This window comes from Topomyia yanbarensis, chromosome 3 (genome assembly GCF_030247195.1).
Source record: "Topomyia yanbarensis strain Yona2022 chromosome 3, ASM3024719v1, whole genome shotgun sequence".
Taxonomy (NCBI): Eukaryota; Metazoa; Arthropoda; class Insecta; order Diptera; family Culicidae; genus Topomyia; species Topomyia yanbarensis.
The window spans coordinates 73,061,855-73,081,802 of NC_080672.1; the positions used below are offsets into that span (position 1 = coordinate 73,061,855).

At 37.4% G+C, this 19,948-nt stretch overlaps 1 protein-coding gene across 1 annotated transcript; it reads left to right on the forward strand.

Annotated features, from left to right (window-relative positions):
* The first annotated feature begins 839 nt into the window (after nt 1-839).
* On the forward strand, nt 840-1,405 carry LOC131693874 (protein obstructor-E-like). Its single transcript, XM_058982121.1, has 2 exons — nt 840-894; nt 956-1,405. Exons 1-2 carry the CDS (start codon nt 888-890, stop codon nt 1,369-1,371), a joined length of 423 nt encoding a protein of 140 aa, XP_058838104.1. The 5' UTR covers nt 840-887; the 3' UTR covers nt 1,372-1,405.
* The last annotated feature ends 18,543 nt before the right edge of the window (nt 1,406-19,948 follow it).

Genomic DNA, 19,948 nt, shown 5'->3' on the forward strand with positions numbered 1-19,948 from the left:
TCAGCCCTGATTAAGAGCAATGGCTTTGCACGGAAAACGAAACGCGAGAGTAATTAAGGTTTTCCGAACTACCGCGTTGAGTCAGCAAGTGTTCTCTTTCCGGTAGCACCATACGTGCAAACAGTTGAAGATTAGACTAAAAAAATTCAGTCTTGCAATGAGGAGAGGAGTTCTTGTCTCTTTTAGAGGGTAGTGCGTAGAAGAAGATAAAGAAAAATTACAGTTCGCCATTCTAGAATAATATTAAAACATCAGGCATCGACAGAAAAATGGTTAAAATCTCGCGGAAAGAAGCAACAGAAAAATCGCATGCAATATATGTTAAAAATAACAAATGTTTATAAATAATGGCGAATATTAGTCACAGATTGGGGGATTTTGTGTAAAGATAACAGAGTTCTACTTGCTTCCCATATGATAATTTTTTTGAAGTTGATAAAACGTACACTCAAAACATATTGAAAATGTATATGTTTTGCACTCCACTTTTGTAGGCTAAATCAAATAAATTCTAGTCCATAGTATTAAATGCGTGAATGGAATTTTTTTACAAATTACATGTTGTATTAGTTGGTAATTTTAATTTAATCGAAGAAACTAAGCACGTTCAATATTTGTGTAGTAAAGTTTAAAGTTTATAACAAACCAAATTTTGCGTGTATGTTGAACAAATTCAAATAATCGTGACAAAGCCCAAACAGGAGCAATGGTATGGCTCATCAAAATTGTCCCCCAATTATTAGTAAAATAAGATAACCTTTTATCTAGTGCAGATAACCGATTGGATATTTTGCGATTAAAAACACGAGCCGTAGCCCAACCGGGTTAGTTGATACGCAACAGCGATAGCTGAATGTTTTTATAAGATTTTTTTTTCAAACGACGCAATGACCAGTTAGTAGAGAATTAGTTTGTAATAATGTTTTTAAGCCTCTATTTGTTTAATTACACGCAGGTTCAGCCCTCAAACTGACACTACTAGTGGCGGTCCTCGCCGGAAGCACTGCCGAAGTGAACACAGACGACATCGCCTGTCACCCCACGGATACGCACTTCGTCGATGATCCCCGACAGTGTAACAAGTATTTTACCTGCTATCAAGGAATTGCCTTCCCGAAGGTTTGTCCACCGGGTTTCCGGTTTATTGAGGCGCTGCAAGCCTGCTATCAGGCTACGGTTGACGAGTGTTTCAACTGTCCGGATGAAGGTCTGCACTTTTTCGAACATCCGGAATCTTGCAGGAAATATGTGCTGTGCTATTCCGGGAAGCCAAACGTCATGGAGTGCTCCGAAGGGATGATGTTCAATCCTGTCGAACATCAGTGCGATTTGGAGAGCAATGTGGTGTGCAATCGAAACGAAGGGGCGTGAGTGAAGCGGTGAAATTGTTGTGCACGCTCGAATATATAGGTGAATTAGGATTAGTAGATAAAATACAGAATCAAAAGAAGTGTACTGTGTCAAATATTTTTCAAAGAAATAAGTGTTGAAGGACCTTTATCGAATGTAAGGGAAATTTCTGTTGAGATAAGCCGACATTTGGCGGAAATTTCTCTAATGGTCGAGCAATCCGGAATTTCCTAATTATAACCGATTCTATATCAGACCACCCGAGTGCTTGATTTTGGGCCCCACATGGTGTGTTTGGTAGTAAAAAAATAGTAGTTTGGTCAAAAAAAATCGGCAGCTCTAAAACATCAGGATATAAAAGAATGGATATAGGAGTTTTAGCGTAAAAATATATTTTTTGGGAATTTTTTTTTCAGAAATTTGGGTGATGCGAATTGATCGAAACTTTTGTGCATTATGCTATATCATTTCAGTAACACTCTGTAATTTTTCTGTGCAAAAATATTTACAAGCGAATCTATGACGAAGCTTTTTGTAGAATGTCTCTGGAAAACCACGATTTGCGGTGTTAACTGCCATTCAGCAACTGATTTATTTCAAACTTTGCATACACATTCTATGTAAAAATACCTAACCCATTCGTTGAGTTATCGGGATATTTTTTTCAATTATGGGGCTCTCTACTCATAAAATAGCGGAATTTTTCTTGAAAAATTGCATTTGCGCCAAATCAAACGCAACTAGTTTGGACTACTGCACACATCTTAGGCCAGAGTTACGGGGGTTTGAGTACCCGCAGTATTCCCGGTACTGTACTGTGTAGTTTGTCTTACAATAAATAGCTCAGCATATAATTCGAGACGACATATATGAAAGCCGGTTTCCAATTTCATTTAAGACGCAGCGAGCATAATTCGAAATCCGAACTCATTTAAATACAAAGGCATACAACTTTCAACAATAAATTGAAATTCTGATACAGGATTATCGTAAATACACTCCACAGTTAACAATGATACAGAACTAAATTTGTGTAAAATTAAAAAAATTAAAGATAAAAACCATTTCTTCCACATATCACTGTTTAATCATTCATCAGTTTGCAGAACTCATGCGAAGTAGGCACTCAACTAGAGGTGGGATGAAAACAGTTTCTTGTCCTGCACGAATAAAATCTCGAATAAACTGAATCAATTATAGAAAATCAATAAAACGAACGACATAAAAAATAATGCAAAGATTGAAATAAAAGGTTTACAAATTCATAAAATGAGTAGAATTGTATGTAAATCAAAATTATAAAATACACAAATTAAATTAGATTAGCTCAGTAAATGAAAATTTAGACTATATTTAGAAATAGTTATAAGATTAATAGAATAAATTGACTCTAACTAACAAATTGAATAAAATTAATAAAAGGAATGACTGAACATGAAATGAATAAAACTAATGACATGAACAAAATGAATTAAAATAAGCAAATGATTCAAATGAATCAAACGATTAAAATGAATCAAATTAATCAAATTAATCAAATCACTCAAATTAATCAAATTAATCAAATTAATCAAATTAATCATATTAATCATATTAATCAAATTAATCAAATTAATCAAATTAAAAATTAATCAAATTAATCAAATTAATCAAATTAATCAAATCAATCAAATTAATCAAATAAATCAAGTTGATCAAATTAATCAAATTAATCAAACTATCAAATTAATCAAATTAATCAAGCTAAGCAAATTAATTAATTTAATCAAATTAATCAAATGAATCGAATTAAGCAAATTAATCAAATGCATCAAATGAATCGAACGAATCAAATTAATTTAATGAATCTAGTGAATACAATGAATCAAATGAATGAAATGAATCAAATGAACAAAATGAAGAAAATGAATAAAATAGAAAATAAATTAAATGAATAAATAAAAGTAATGAATCAAATAAACAAAATGAACTTAATTGGTAAAATCAATAGAAAGAAGAAAATTAGCAGAATAAAATGCACTAATTTAAATTAAAAAATAAAGATGTTAAAAGGTTATAAATCAATAGCAAAAAATAAATTGTCTCGAATAAATTATTTGGGTTAAATTAATAAAACTTAAAAAATAGTCAGTTTATTAAAATGAAAACACCGAACAAAATGCATAAACTGGAAAAAGTGTATATAATGCATACAATGAAAACAGTGAATAAAATAAGTCAAATGAATGATATGAGTAAAATGCGCGAAAAGAATAAACTAATTAGAGTGAATCCAAAGAATGAAACGAATAAAATAGATAAAATGAAATAATTAAATTAAGTATAATGATAATACATTTAAAGTTAAAAAACATTTTTTGGATAATGAAAATGAACCGGATTGTACGAATTTGAGAACCATTGCAACAGAAAATTATGAAATGTTTTTGAAAAGGCCATCTTCTGAGAAAAGGCTAATTAATATGCAATTGACTTTCTAAGGCTTCCATCCTTTTTTTATTTTAGTCTTTTCATGTTCATGCTTCTTTACTAGTCAGCGTAATTTTAAGATTACCTGATGTTTCTTCTTTATTGATGGGCCTTAATTAATTATCAGGAACCTCGAACGTTCAATGTACTTTGGAATTCAAAGTTCACTTTTTGGTCACATATTCCTGAAAACGATTTTTGTACAGAATAGAATTTGCTGGTCCAGTATTTTAACGCGCAATTGAATATAGTAAAGTGAGACACAAGGTCACATGTGCTTTCAAGCCCCTTAAACAGAGAGCGACAGAGGAAGAATGCGTTTTTTGAATGAGACAGGTAGATATTTCAAGGTTTTTATTTGCATTAAAATAAATAGTGTGAAGTGTCTAATAGTCTCTTGTTGACATCACGTGGGAAACTGTTCTCCCGGGAATGCTGCGCCTAATGGTTCACTATCACAATTACGGCAACAAGGGTGAAAAACAAACTTTTTTTTTCAATTAAAATGCACAGTAGAAAACTGACAGCGAAAAAAGCGTTCTACTACAGACTAGAGCCCGCCTACTTTTTCGGCTGAATTCACAACTTTCAATATAAATTGGTAACCCTTTGATGTCCGAATGATGCAATACATATTTAAATACGTTCAACATTACTTGGATTTGCGGGTCTAAATCACTAATGACCAATTAAAATAGTTTTGACCACACTGGTCACCTATGACGGATCATTGTGCCCACTGGGAACTCGCCAAGTTCCCGAGCTAATGTCACACCTATTTTCCAGCAAACTCTTAACCGATGTTTACAAACTTGATTTCAAATGAAAAATATAATACTCCCATTGACTGCAATTAAATTTTATTCAATTCTTTTGGACTTTTGGTTTCGGAGTTACAAGTTGGTTATTGCGATCACATAGGATTTTCTCATATAAACTGGTACAATCGTTATATCTCATAGGTTTAAAATCTATTGAAATGAACATCAAATTACTTCGATTTGTAGGCCTAGATCACGAATGGTGAATCAAAAATTATTGGAATGTTTTGTCCACTATCGATAATCATTCCAGATCTGAAACCACTTCGGTGATGACTGAACCAAAGTTCACTAACCTAGTCTCAAATGGAAGGTATAATATGAAGTTCGGTGTTGAACCCTCCATCTACCCCTCCACCTCCTATATCTCAAACCACCCCCCTCTCTCACCCCCCACCCTCTCAGTCCAACCTCCTACATGCATTCCCTTAATCCACCCCGTATACTAAAATAAGTGATACCCGACGCATCCTCCCCCTCCCACTAATTATACCCCTTCCCTTCATCCACCATGAAGTTTACATGAAGACAACATTACACTCACGCTGATTAAGCTATATAAATATTATATTTTTGTTTGCTTCAAGTGTGTCAGTATCAGGCTCGTGACAGTCGTGCACTTATATATGCTGATCACGTGTAATAAGAATGTAATAGTCATTTCCACAGTGTTGTATTGAACATAACCAGTCATTACATCATAGTTTGGATAAACGAGAAAGGCACAAATGCACCACTAGGTGGATTAAAACAAGTGTTGCCTTTCTCATATAGAAAGGATATGTAATCACTGCGAAAACCAACTTTTTAACCGAGGCCCGCAAGGCCGAGGGACATATACCATTCGACTCAATTCGTCGAAATCGGCAAATGTCTGTATGTGTGTGTGTGTGTGTATTTTACAATCTCACTCATGTTTCTCAGAGATGACTGAACCAATTTGCACAAACTTAGTTTCATCTGAAAGGTATAACGCTCCCATAAGCTGATATTGTAGTTTTAGTTGATCCGACTTCCGGTTCCGGAGTTACGGGTTGAAGAGTGCGATCACACAGCAAATTACCATATAAACTGGTACAACCATGATGTCCAAATGACGTAAAACATATTGAAATGGGTTCAACATTGCTCTAGTTTACGGGTCTGGATCACTAATGATAAATCGAAGCAGCTTTGACCACATTGGCCGACGGTTCATGATGCCTCCGGGGAACTCGCCAAGTTCCCAAACTAATAACACACCTATTACCCAGCGAATTCTCTACCGATTTTTACAAACTTGATTTCAAATGAAAGATACAATAATGCCATTGAGTGCTGCTGATTTTTATTTGGATCTGACTTTTTCTCCGGAGTTACAGGTTGGTTAGTAAGGTCACACTGGAATTTCCCATATAAATCGGCACAACCGTAACACAGCAGAGGCTAAAAACTATTGAAATGGCCACCAAATTACTTCGCTTCGCACGTCTACATCACTGATTGCCAATCAAGCATTCTTTGGATATATTGTCTACTATTGACGATTCCGGAAGTCCCGGATTCCGGGCATATTCCACAATTTAAGTCACATCGGTCCTTCGGTGATGACTGAACCGATGTTTTCAAACCAAGTCTCAAATGAAAGGCAACATTTGCGGTTGAGTATTGTGTCGCCACTCAGCAACCCCCCCCCCCCCCCGCCCTTGCCCACACACCTCGCTCCTTCATCACTCCTCTCCCTTTGGACCACGCTCTCACATCCGCATTTTCTTCATCCACCCCGTATACCGAAAAAAGACGAAGGATTTTTGACGCATTCTCCTACTAAACCCCCACCCGCTCCACTTCCAAACCAATTCCACCAACATTTTCAAATATAATCACATGAGGATAACATTGAACTCATGTTGATTAAGTTAATTAAATATTAGCCCGAGACTAGTTAGTGGTTGGGGTAATTTGGCGGAATCCCTTTGTCTTCGTTTCTATTAGACATATAGCGCTGCCTCTCATTGTGTAGCTCAAGTTATGTGAAACCCATTATCCAATATGTTTTTTAACATTTTGCTTTGTAAAAGTTGTGGGCGATATTGTGTTTTCGAGCATACCAAGTAAATGTTTTAAATTTTAAACACTTTGTGTTATTTAGGGTGATTTTAAATCTATTTCCCAATTGATTTTATTTTTCGATAGTGCGTAAAAAGAGCTTTCAGTATCCGTATAGATATTAAATCTATCCATGAATTAAAGTTATTTTTTAAATATTTTTTGTAAAATATGCAGTTGAAGTAAGTGGGCGGTGACGCACGCGAGGCAAGTTGGCGCTACTATTTACAGTACAAACATAGTCATCAATTTTTTTGGAATTCACTCCAAAGTAAAACTTTGTGTATCTCGTCAATGCAAGGGATATTTACTTCGTCCAATCACCGGAAGAATTTCGAAATTATGCTTCTGAATGTGGAATACGCATCAAAGTAAAACGCCGGGGTATTGAGACTGAAATATATTGACAATTGTCGGTTAATATACAATTTTATTGAAAAGACATTCAGCACGAACCTTTGATATAATTGAATCTCCGTTTTCTGGCGTATTTATACATAATTGATAAAATACAAGGATGTTGGCTACAGCCGCATGTTCTATTTTGCAAGATCTATCTACATCATAGCGGTAAAAAATGGAAACTGAAAACACCGCATACTAGCCCCGGTATCTCCTATATTTTTAATGTAGAATACATTTAAGGTTTCAATATAGGGGTCCCGTTTCAAAATATCGGCTGCGGTGCCGCGTCAGATTTTGAACGTTAATAACTTTTATCATACTTAACAGAATGATTTGATTTTTAGGCCAATTTGTTGCAAATATGTTCCTCTATGCTGTATTAAAATTTGAAGTATGTATAACATGTACTAATAACAAAAAAAATGTGTTTTGAAAAATCTTTCGAAAACGACTCGGAAAAGTGAAAATTTTCAGCCCATCCCGCACAGAGCCGTCGTTATGGTAGACCAACCGAACAATAAAATAATGAAAAGTTTATATATAGGTCCACTACATGTTTGTTCGTATGGTTATTCGCATTGGGTTGCTTGACGAGAGCACTTGGTGGGGGAAAGACTGCATATTCCTTTGGTTAGGCCATTAGAAGCCGGACGAAAAGGAAAGGCTCATGCACGGCACGAGAACGAGCGAGAAAGCGATAGTAGTGCATATTAGCGCGATTATATAAATATCTGTCGGTCGGTTTTTCTCATCATTCGTATTCGTTCAAGCACTAGCAAGCAGCCAGTCCATCGAAGAAAAGCAGTGGGCGATGACGACGGCGGAAAAAGTGCCCCAGCTACTGGTGACTCATCGCAACCCGATCAGGAACTGTCGCCCTGCAAGAATTTCGCCCCAACTAAAGGGCAACAGAGTAGGCTATCGTTCCAGCGTCTGGGTCGTGAGATTGTGCAGGACTGCAAAGTCGAGCTACGCTTACAAAGCTCAGTCGTAATGATGCCCCGAGAAGCCAACGATGCCTTCTTGGTCGGTTTGTTCGAGAATGCAAAATAGTGCTTTCTAGCTCACCGTGTCCGCGGGGAGTGCGTCTGAATTATGCTCCCACAATAAAACAATAAACGGTTCTTTACAGAACCAATTAATTGTGTTCTAATAAGAGTTAAACTGAAATTTACATTTTATGGTGTATAACAAATAATTTTCAGAAAGCAATATAAGAAATACGATGTGTGGAAAGAAAGAAAGAGAATTTAAATTATCCTCTCTCGCTCGTTTTCGTGCACTGCTTTTCCATTCCTTTCTGCTGCTACTACCATCATAACTAAAACGAATGTGCGTGTTCCCCCACCATCTCATGACCAGTGTTGCCACAATTGCATGTCGCTATTACAATTTGAATTATTTTATTGATCCTCTCTAGTATTGATAAAATATAGAACGTGCAAAGTACACTAGTCGCATGCTTTTATTCGAACTTTTTGGCAGCCTCCGTTGATTAACTGCATAAATCGATTTGTTTGTGCAGCTCCTTGCTAGTAGCAAACTAAATAGCCTTTATCAGCGCTAACAAATAACACGAAAGAATTTAAATTTGTGAAAATCTTTTCCTTCCTTCTTTTCAAATCTGCAACATTCTTTGAAAATATTGTTTGAATGTTGTTATTGAAAACTGAACATGCAAGTTTGCTAGCACTGGCCACTAGATTGAAGGCGATGGAAAGACAGAATATTCGTTTTGGTTATGCTAGTATTGGTAGCCGAACGGAAAGGAAAGGCGCAGGAATGGCACGAAAACGAGCGAGAGAGCGATAGTAGTGCTTTCTCGTGTGTTCATATATGAATATTGGTCGGTCGGTTTTACTCATCATTCGTATTCGTTCAAGCACTAGCAAGCAGCCAGTCCACCGAAGGAAAGCAGTTGGCAATAGCGACGGACGGAAAAAGTGCCCCAGCTACTGGTGACTCATCGGAACTGTCGCCCTGCAAGAATTTCGCCCCAACTAAAGGGCAACTAATCCGTAGGCTATCGTTCCAGCGTCTGGTTCGTGAGATTGTAGAGGACTGCAAAGTCGAGCTACGCTTACAAAGCTCAATCGTAATGATGCCCCGAGAAGCCAACGATGCCTACTTGGTCGGTTTGTTGGAGGATGCAAAATAGTGGTTTCTGGCTCACCGTGTCCGCGAGGAGTGCGTCTGAATTATGCTCCCGCAATAAAACAGTAAACGGTTCTTTTCAGGACCAATTAATTATGTTCTAATAAGAGTTAAACTGAAATTTACATTTTATGGTGTATAACAAATAATTTTCAGAAAGCTATATAAGAAATACGATGTGTGGAAAGAAAGAAAGAGAATTTAAATTATCCTCTCTCGCTCGTTTTCGTGCACTGCTTTTCCATTCCTTTCTGCTGCTAATACCATCATAACTAAAACGAATGTGCGTGTTCCCCCACCATCTCATGGCCAGTGTTGCCACAATTGCATGTCGCTATTACAATTTGAATTATTTTATTGATCCTCTCTAGTATTGATAAAATATAGAACGTGCAAAGTACACTAGTCGCTTGCTTTTATTCGAACTTTTTGGCAGCCTCCTTTGATTAACTGCATAAATCATTAGATTCAAATTAACGTCTCGAAGTGAAGTCACGATGCTCCGGTTATGTTACAGACATTACCCACCCATCTTTTTTTTTAGTTTAGTAGAGCGAATACGAACTACTATCGCTCTCTCGCTTGCTCGTTTTCGGGCCATGCGTTTTTTCTTTCTTTTCTGCTACTAATACTAGCATAATCAAAACGAATGTGCGTCTTCCCACCATCCATTTAGTGAGCAGTGTTGCCAAACGCATTTTCAGTTTTTCATCAATAACATTTCAACAATATTTTCAAAGAATGCTGTAGATTCGAAAAAAGAAAAATAGTTGGTGATGGAAAAGAATTTCCAATTAGAATTTTTAACCATAATTATAACGAATCATTTGAAAATTTCACATGCAAACGTAATTTCGTTGCATATCATTAGATTTGGATTAACGTCACAAGTGTAGTTACGACACTCCGGTTATGTCGCAGACATTACCCACCCATCTTTTTTATTGTGACCACGACTAACGGTTTAATATAGACACCCCATTTCAATATTTCTGAAGGAACAGAAGGTCGAGTTTGGAAAGTTTGTAACTTTCATTGTACTTAACCAAATTACACAATGTTCGCACTAATGATTCAGAAATATGACCAGGAATCTTCTATTAGATTTGTAAGTATGTATAATTTACATGAATAAAGAAAAATTGATTTTCAGGAATCAATTATTATCTGTTCTTCCATTGGCCAGTACTACGCGACTTCCTCATGCTAACAATTAATTTCATCGTTAGCCATCTCCCTCACCAAGGCCAACAACGCCAACAAAACCGGTCCTTTTCAGGACCACCATCATTTTTGTAAAGAATAATTTGAAATATTCCTCGCCCAAATCACCTTTTGTCCGAAAATTCCAATGAGTATCAACATATTTGAAGAACGTGTTCTTTATGTATTCTACATCTCTCCGGTTATGTCGCAGACATTACCCACCCATCTTTTTTTTGTTTAAAGTGAGTCTGCGTCTACTTTCGTGGTAGTCGTGAGATACGTGCTAAGTGAAATAAGAATGTAATAGACATTTCCACAATTCTATTGAACAAAACCAGTTAATGAATCATAGTTTGGATAAATGAGAAAGGCGTAACTGCACCACTAGGTGGATTAAAACAGGTTTTTCTATTTAATATTAACGTGGCTGTTATTCCTTTTACAAAATTTTAGAACTCGAATAATGATTTATTTTCTTGCAAATAGTTGTCATGTGATGTAAAATATAAATGTAATATGTACATTTGAAAGCTTTTAATGAATATAAACAACGCAAAAATTCTCGTGTTCATGATTGAGAAAGACACAATTGCACCGCTAGGTGAATTAAAACAGGTTTTTTGTCAATGTTCAGCTATTTTCGTCGGCATCCCTTATCACTTAATTTTATAGCGTGATTCATTAGCTGTGCTATCTTTGAAAATTCCTCGTGTGTTATCCAATACTTATGTGACTGCTGTACTGACCGCCTTCTGAACATTCTACCACGTTGCGTTCAGGCAATCGGGTGGTTGTTGTTCGTTCTTCAGAAACATTTTTCTTAAGTTCAGAATTATGTATCTTATACTTTCTATTAAATATTAAATTTAAACATGTTATTGTTGTCTTTTATATTAAACTGAATTTATAAATATAGATGTTTCAAAAGCGATTCTATTTTCTCAAAAAACGAAACGTTTAGCTTCAAAATATGGCTTATGTGCTAGGATAAATAACCCAATAGTTATGGTAGTAGATAATGTCATCATGATTTATTGCTTACTTAGCAGATTACACTCAAATATATTGTTTCGTCAACAAATTAAAACTGCAAGCCAGGTATTGTATTTATCACTCATATGAGTAAATGCGTCCGGATAATTTGCTACTGCGACAATGGAAATAAATAAAACTGCTGGAGAATGAGCGAATGAGTTCGTCACGGTATCCTTTTTGCGCTCGCTGCCTTGCTGTGGCTAAAAACACGACAAAACAAGTCTAAGGTACTTTTTTGCTGTTTTTCTTTGAAATTAAGTGTACATTTTGACACTTTTATTGAATTAAATTAATGAAATTAAAATATTATCACTTTCTCCGGTGAGAAGGAAAAAATCAAATAAATTTTATCCGGAAAGTTATTCTCACGCTATTTGTGGAGACGGAGAAGTTTGCGACTCATCTTATCTCGGAAAAGTTGGACATCGGATAAGTTTCTTCTCGTGTGAGAGAGAATTACAATGCCTGCTGCATTGAAATTTTGATTTCAAATGCAAATAAAAATGGGATCAATGTCTTTTTCAACACTGTGCATCGATGAGGGATTGCCAGTTTGAAGGTTAATAGATGACACAAACCCTCAATTTTCAATTCCACAATTCCATGACCAGCCTCAAGAAGTTAAAACCTTCCCCGTCGCGTTCGGATCCCTCCACATAAAGACGACACAATTAACACCCCATACAGATTCCCATCGCAGTTTACCATCTTTTCAACTTTGACCCCCGTGCGACTAGCCCCGGTATCCCCTATATTTTTTTGTTTAAAGTGAGTCTGCGTCTACTTTCGTGGTAGTCGTGAGATACGTGCTAAGTGAAATAAGAATGTAATAGACATTTCCACAATTCTATTGAACAAAACCAGCTAATGAATCATAGTTTGGATAAATGAGAAAGGCGCAACTGCACCACTAGGTGGATTAAAACAGGTTTTTCTATTTAATATTAACGTGGCTGTTATTCCTTTTACAAAATTTTAGAACTCGAATAATGATTTATTTTCTTGCACATAGTTGTCATGTGATGTAAAATATAAATGTAATATGTACATTTGAAAGCTTTTAATGAATATAAACAACGCAAAAATTCTCGTGTTCATAATTGAGAAAGACACAATTGCACCGCTAGGTGAATTAAAACAGGTTTTTTTGTCAATGTTCAGCTATTTTCGTCGGCATCCCTTATCACTTAATTTTATAGCGTGATTCATTAGCTGTGCTATCTTTTAAAATGAACCACCTAGGTTACGCGAATACTTTTTTTTCGATGTTATTTTAATACATATAATTAAGCCGTCTTCATTCCTTATATTCTGAATTACATTTATTTTGTCGTATGGAATTTTATATGTTCTTTGATTTGATCGTTGTAAGGGAACATGTATCCGGTTGATGCCAGTCGAGCTGATATTTCTGTAGACTGAAGAAACTAATTTCTATGTTTGTTTAGAGTATATTTGAGCAACTAGGAAGCTTATCCGCTAGGTATTTAATGTGGGTGGGGAATACGCATGGTCTTGTCTGCGTGAATGATGATTTTTGAAATATGTATGAGGGTTGAGAATGGGAGAATCCATTCAGTCCTTAATAAATTATATTAATTATTCTTATTGTATTGAATACTTGCATATGCTCTATATTACTGACACATTAACCATATTTCTTCATAAATATAAAGAAATTGTAGCTTGATTATTGACGCAAAAGGTGACAAGTTTTTAATCTTTTTCTAGTAATTATCGTAAAAAAACCGCGCATATGTCATCGGTTGTGCATACATACATAGTCAGTCGGTTCAGATATTTCGGTAGAGCCTATTTTAAACAATTTAAAATGCGCCTTAGATAGCATAACAACACGCGCGAATAATTACAATATAAGAACCACTCGTCCACGGAGAAAGACCATAAGTAAGTCCGTAACAGTAATACCTAAATTTATACACGACAAATAAAACGTGTATTACGAAACCTACAATTTCATAGATATATCGACAAATATCTGGAGACATCAAAACTAATCGCTTTTCATTATATTGTATTGTTTTTGGAATGCCGTGTTTCACCGGAACGTTGCCGTTTGATTCAATTAAACATAAGTAACACTCCCGACTGTCGATTGTCCGGAGCTGAAGTTCCTTTTTTATTCAAACTGAGCATTTCAAAATTAATTCAATAAACGATAAATCTATCATAAATTCTCGGCAGCCGGAACAAGTCGGATGTTTTCCGGCTATTCTGACGCTTGATTAGAATCAATTAATCGTCACACAGTTCAACTTAATCAGTCTTGTCGAAAAGCCACGTTTAAGCATTATATACCACACTGCGATTCGCCTCACTGAATCGTACGCTGCCTTGAAATCCGCAACCAGATTATAAGTTATATTCTTAACATGGATCCTGAGTTTGTCGAATGGTAAACATCTGGTCCGAAGGATTAGAGCGGTTTTTGAGAAGCTTAATCTATCCTTTCAACTACAATTCCCACCAGTTTCAGTTAACTGACCTGCAGAACCGATTTTTCATCGTAAACGTTGATTCTAATTCAGAATAGGTTGAATTTTCTCACCAATGTTTGGTTTCTCTAAAACAACCCACACTACTATTCCAAGAACTATTTAAAAAACGAAATCAAATTCAAACACAGTAACACTAAATAAATCTAACCTGAACGTAGTAGGAAACCACGGTCCGTTCGAAGCACATTTAACTCCACTCACTGCCTCAACTACCGTACAAACAAACAAAACAATACTGATCTTACTATTATTCACATACCAAACTTTCCGCGTCCGTTCCGTTTGCTCCAACGCCGCCACCACCAGCAGCACCGCCGCCGCTTCCATTGGTCCCCGCTCCGTTACTCATTGTGGAAGCCCGAGGACGTTCCGGCAACGTTTGCTGAATTCCAAACGATGGTAGCAATTCATAATGCGCTTACTTCCGGACGCTCGACCGTTCAACCAGCTCAAATCTCGCCACTCAAATATCCGCAACTGGCTGAATTTTGAAAACCACCGCAAAATGCCTCTCCCCTTCCCTCAACTGTTTCCCTTCAGCAGGGTTTCGGGTTCGGCCGAAAACCTCACCGGTAATAAATCGTATATCTAATAAATCACTTGCATCGCATTTTTCACTTTCCACCACTAAAAATCGAAATTACTATTTCAAGTGGAGCCCGGCGCACGCAAACAACGCATCATTATAAAATAACTGCGCTGCATAAACAAGACCATCCTTCATCATTATTGGAACGCACCCATTAAATTTGTAATACACCTTTCATCTATTTTGTTGTGTCGATTCACTGCTCCGCATTCATGCGATCCGTGATTGAAAAACACACCGGCAAAACGCCTCTTTCCTAGTTGCAATCATTTCACTTTCACACGTCTCTCGAATTACTATTTCCACTCCTTCGCAGGGTTCACTTTCGCACCGACCCAAAACTGAATTTACAATTCCTTTCAGCGAATAATACCAAGATGCAATCTCGTCTCGACTCGACTATCGACGCCTCACGACGACGGCTTTTGGGCTGCTGTAACGCTACCGATATGAGAGATAGGCTCACACCCCCTACATATGTATGTTTGAAAACAAACGTAGCACACTTCACTTCACGCCACCGAGTCAGTGAACTTTTTTTCGCTGTGGTTCATAAAACACCTGGCGTTTCCATTTGCCACCGGATCCCGAGCCTGATTCCTGAAGTCGGTGATTTGTGCTGCAATTGAAACAAATAAAAAAAAGAGAAATGAGTTGATACTTTTTCTTCGTATGATGACATATTGGAGGAGAAAGAAAAACGGGCAATCGAGACGACATGGTTGAATAGCTGTTCGATAAAAACACACAACCGTCCAAAACATTGGCGAAGAAAAAAGGAACAACGGCAGCCGCAGCAAAAAATAAATTGAATCCGCTGGTTGCCGTTGTGTTGATCGTAGAAGCATGAGAAGGTAGTAGAATAGCGTGACTTTTAAAGGTTTCGGTTTTCCATTATGTGTCGGAGAGTGTAGGTACAACAAGAATTCGCTGAAACCGGATCTTTGCGATTTTTTTATTTGTTTAGATTTACGTTAAAATTGATTTTTTCTTGGAAGTGAAGCATATTAGCGTTATCATGAACATGTTCGCTGAATACGCAAATCTAAATCTGAATTTTTAAAAACAAAATCTGCTATAGTGGACGCAAGATATGTACACCACCATACAGTGGTTTTATACTGCCGATAGACGGTCTAAAGTACTTCCCGGCTTTCGATGAAATTGTCGTGCTTAGTTGCCCTAACTTTTACTACGCGTCTAACTGAGGTGACACCTTGACTTCAGTTTGCTTTCACATCTCGTACAGACCCTACTGTCAAATGAGTGACTCACAAAATAAATTGCGCCCATTACGGCAGAAGACAGCCACAATTGACTTTTCGCAGACCTACAGTTCGTGAGGTGGAACAGTTGCTAAAGATGAAAATGGAGCTTGTATGTACTGAAGTGTCTGACCTACAACTACATCACGCAAGAAATGTGGCACTGATAAAATGCAATTCTTTAACCGAAGCAGAAAGCGTCTTAACGAAGAAAAAATATGTCTAATATGAAAGCGTCAAAACCAAAATTTTCGTGTACATGGTATAAAGGAAACTCGCCTACACGATTAGGCACAGCGCATTAGCACAGATAACATTAAAAGACTCATATCTATGTGTGACGCTTTGTATTTCTTCTTGAAAGGAATCACCCCAAACGTGATGCACGCAACTTACCTAGTACAATGTCGGTTCACAAATGGGGAGAATATGAACATTGTTTCGTATCGTATGTCTGTATTCGCTATTTGTTCCGGGCTGCCGACAATTGATAAGTTCCTTCTCGAAGTTTTCCTTCTTCGGATATTGATGCTATCTATATCTAACACTATGAAGAAGTGGAATCCGTCACAAACGACATTTGCAGAAACTGTTTTCTCTTGCTTTCTCAACCTTCTTAATTGACTTTAGAGGGCAGATCATCTCAAGGTACTAACTAAATCCAAATAAAGCTATGCATATACCCAGGCCAGACGCTAACGTGCTAGGTCTGTAACGAGCAGCGATACGAATTTTCATTTTCTAATGCCAAAATTTGGTTGAATCTACCGCAGCCAAAATTCAAATTTAAAACCTCCCTCATTCATTCATTTTCAAGTTGACGGGATTTTTTGTAGAGTTGTCCTACTGGAGCTGTAGAGCCAGGTTATCAGCAGGGCTCCCCGTCAGAACCACGCACTACAATTGCAAACTACTAAAACACTGCTTAAGGCCGGGCCGTGATTCTGAAAGTGATATTTATTTTTTTTTACATTTTAACGACATTCAAATAGCTAGAGATTACTGGGTAGGGAAGTTGTGAAAATTTAGAGCCATAGTACTCAAGTGAGAGCAAGGATGTGAAGTATACAGAGCGGAAAACTAGAAATAGCAGGGTCATTAGAACAGGCTTAATACCTTACGGGCGTAACTTTTGTCCTCTGCTGATGGGGTTCGAGCTTAGCCAGCATAACTACGAATCACTCAAGTCCACCAGCATGTCTCCTGGTAAAGACAGACTTGTCCCTCTTTATCGCGAGAACCGACAAAAGAAAAAAAAGTTAAGCCCGTTAGGTATTAAACCTGTTCTAATGACTCTGCCACTTCTAGTTTTCCGATCGGTATAATTCTTATTCTTGCTCTCACTTGAGTACTATGGCTCTAAATTTTCATAACTTTCCCTACCCAATAATCTCTAGCTAATTGAATGTCATTAAAATGTAAAAAAGAAAATGAGACTACGTATAGTCGAAATAAAAAAAGAAAAAAAGAAAAAAAATGATATTTATTGTATGGTTCGGCTCTGTGCGGGCGTGGGTACTTCGCGATCGCGTGTATTATCGCAAAACGCTTGAGCGTTTGTACGTTAACGTATTCGCTCGCGTGTGGATTTGTATGTCGGGTGTGCTAACGCGCATGTAACCTCGCGTGTATAAATTCCTTTTATAATTTTATATTCTATGATGATCGCGCGAGGACCGTGAATCTAATACTTAATTTTCGATGCACGATTCAGATGCTAGAAGAAAGTGAGATCTTCCATATCACTATAGCTCCCGGTCATGTCACCGTGTTGTCTAGAGGATATGAGCTTTATGTTTTTATTGGTCCAACTGAATGGACCTAAGGTGCTAGGACGGAGAAAAATGATTTCCGGACATGACCGATTCATGATTGCGCGAATACGGGCATTTGTAGGTTTGATACCGCGTTTGAAACTTCGTAAGTACTAATACGTTCACCTTATTACCGGGGCGTTATAAAGTTTGCGCATTCGTGGGCGTGGATGATCGCGAAAGGCTTAAGCGTTCGTATGTTAACATGTTTGTCCGTGGGGCCATTCACACATTCGCGTGCTTTCTTGTATAGTCACGCGGACCATCATTCTAACATTTAGTTTTCGGTGTACGATTCACATTCTGAGAGGGAGTCAGTTACACCTTGTCACTGGAGTAGTTTCTAGATGATTGCGCGGACCATGAATCTGATATTTAATTTTCAGTGTACGGTTCAGATGTTAGAAGAGAGTGAGTTCTCCTATATCACTAATGTTCCCGTCGGTCATATCGCCATGGGACGTGTTGTTTAGTTGATATGAGCGTCATTTTTATGTTTGGTGCACCTGAAGGCATTGGACCTATGCTACTAGGACCGAGGATAGGTATTTCCGGATGTAACCGGTCATGATTGCGCGAACACGGGCATTTTTGAGTTCACTCTCGAGACCTCGTTTGTGAATTTATTAGTACTGAGCATTCACTTAGTCACTATAATCCTGTTTGCGAAATTGCTGTGCGTGGATGATCGCGAAAGACTCGAGCGTTTGTATGTATGTCGCGAAGAACACATACACAGATAGACATACGACTAGCACAAAACAATTTGGTAGACTAGTACCAAAAACTACAATTATTACAACACAACCACTCATAGGCTTCTACATTTACATTTTTAAATTAGTATGGGCACGATGACGAAATCAATCGATTAATTAACACACAATGACCCCCACTGCGAGCCGTGCCCACAAACACTGTCATTAAGCTGTTGAATAATGTTTGCAAACACAGCCCACAGAAAAAGTCAATCCATGGCGACCCGCCAATAGGCCACGCCAGTGTGCACAGGCTGTTAGTTGACCGTTGGTTGGGGCTGGCGCAGAGTATGAAAAAACACAAAACATGAAAAAGGCCCTAAGCCCTCGCGGTCTCCTCGTTGTACCACTATCGAGGAGTAATGTAATAACGATCTCAGAGCAATTGAGGTTCTTTAGCACTGATGCACGCAATATGCTTGATGATGTTTGCAATACCGTCAAACTCATCAACCTAGCGCTGCGGCAGAGCTCAAAATGAGAACATTTACCTTTTATTGTTGCCTTCCATTTTCGTGGTAAAGTGAAGTGGGGTCATGTAGGTCAGTTTTCCTTGGCGAGCTCATGCGGTGGTATTTTTGCACTGATTTTGACAAACAAGAATTCGTTGGAAAGGTTATACATCTGGCAACGTTTTGTCAATAATGAGTTTATGCCAGGCTCACTATTAATCCAATAAGGCGAAGGAACTTTTTTCGATGTTTTTGAAATCGGGTGGTACGATAGGTACTATATTCGAGGTTAAATAAAATAATGTACACACCTAGAAAGTCAGCGGTGTAACTTTCATTTGAAGAGTATAAATATTGTAGATTATTTAAAAATAATAGCGCAAATAATACATGGAATCTATTGAAGTCATTCAGGTAAGAAAATGAGGAAGTGGCAATTGATGTGAAAAATCATGAAACCGCGGAAAAAAATGTTGAAAAAACATGTCCTTCAACAGTTGCGGTTGGCATTGTACTTGCGAATGACATCTTTGGTGTCCTCGTCGTCGTCAGAGTGTGGAATTGAAGTTGTGCATTCCGGCTCACGTGATTGCTTAGCTGTGTGTGTGTCTTCTTCACTTCGTTTAAACGTTTTTCGAACGAAATTACGCACAATTTTCCAGTGCGACCAATTGTGTCCCCAAAGCATATGTTTCATGTTGATGTCCGTATTTTTTTCAAAAGCAAAAAATATCGAAAACCCAACACTAAACTCGTATTCAGCATGAATGTTAGCTTCAAATATGCCGTTACTAAGCAATTGCATGAAATTTAGTGGGTCGAAATTGAAATAAAAGAATATTATTTTGCAAAACTTACTGATGGGTACAATTGTTCAGTTTTCCCATCAGTCTTTTTTAACCACTGTGCACGACTCAAAGACACTTTAGAAGATGGTTGGGGCAATATGAGATGGTAATGAGTGTAAGATCAATTTTAGCTGAGTACGTTTTGGGGCAAGCTTTGAGATGACGGCTTATCTGT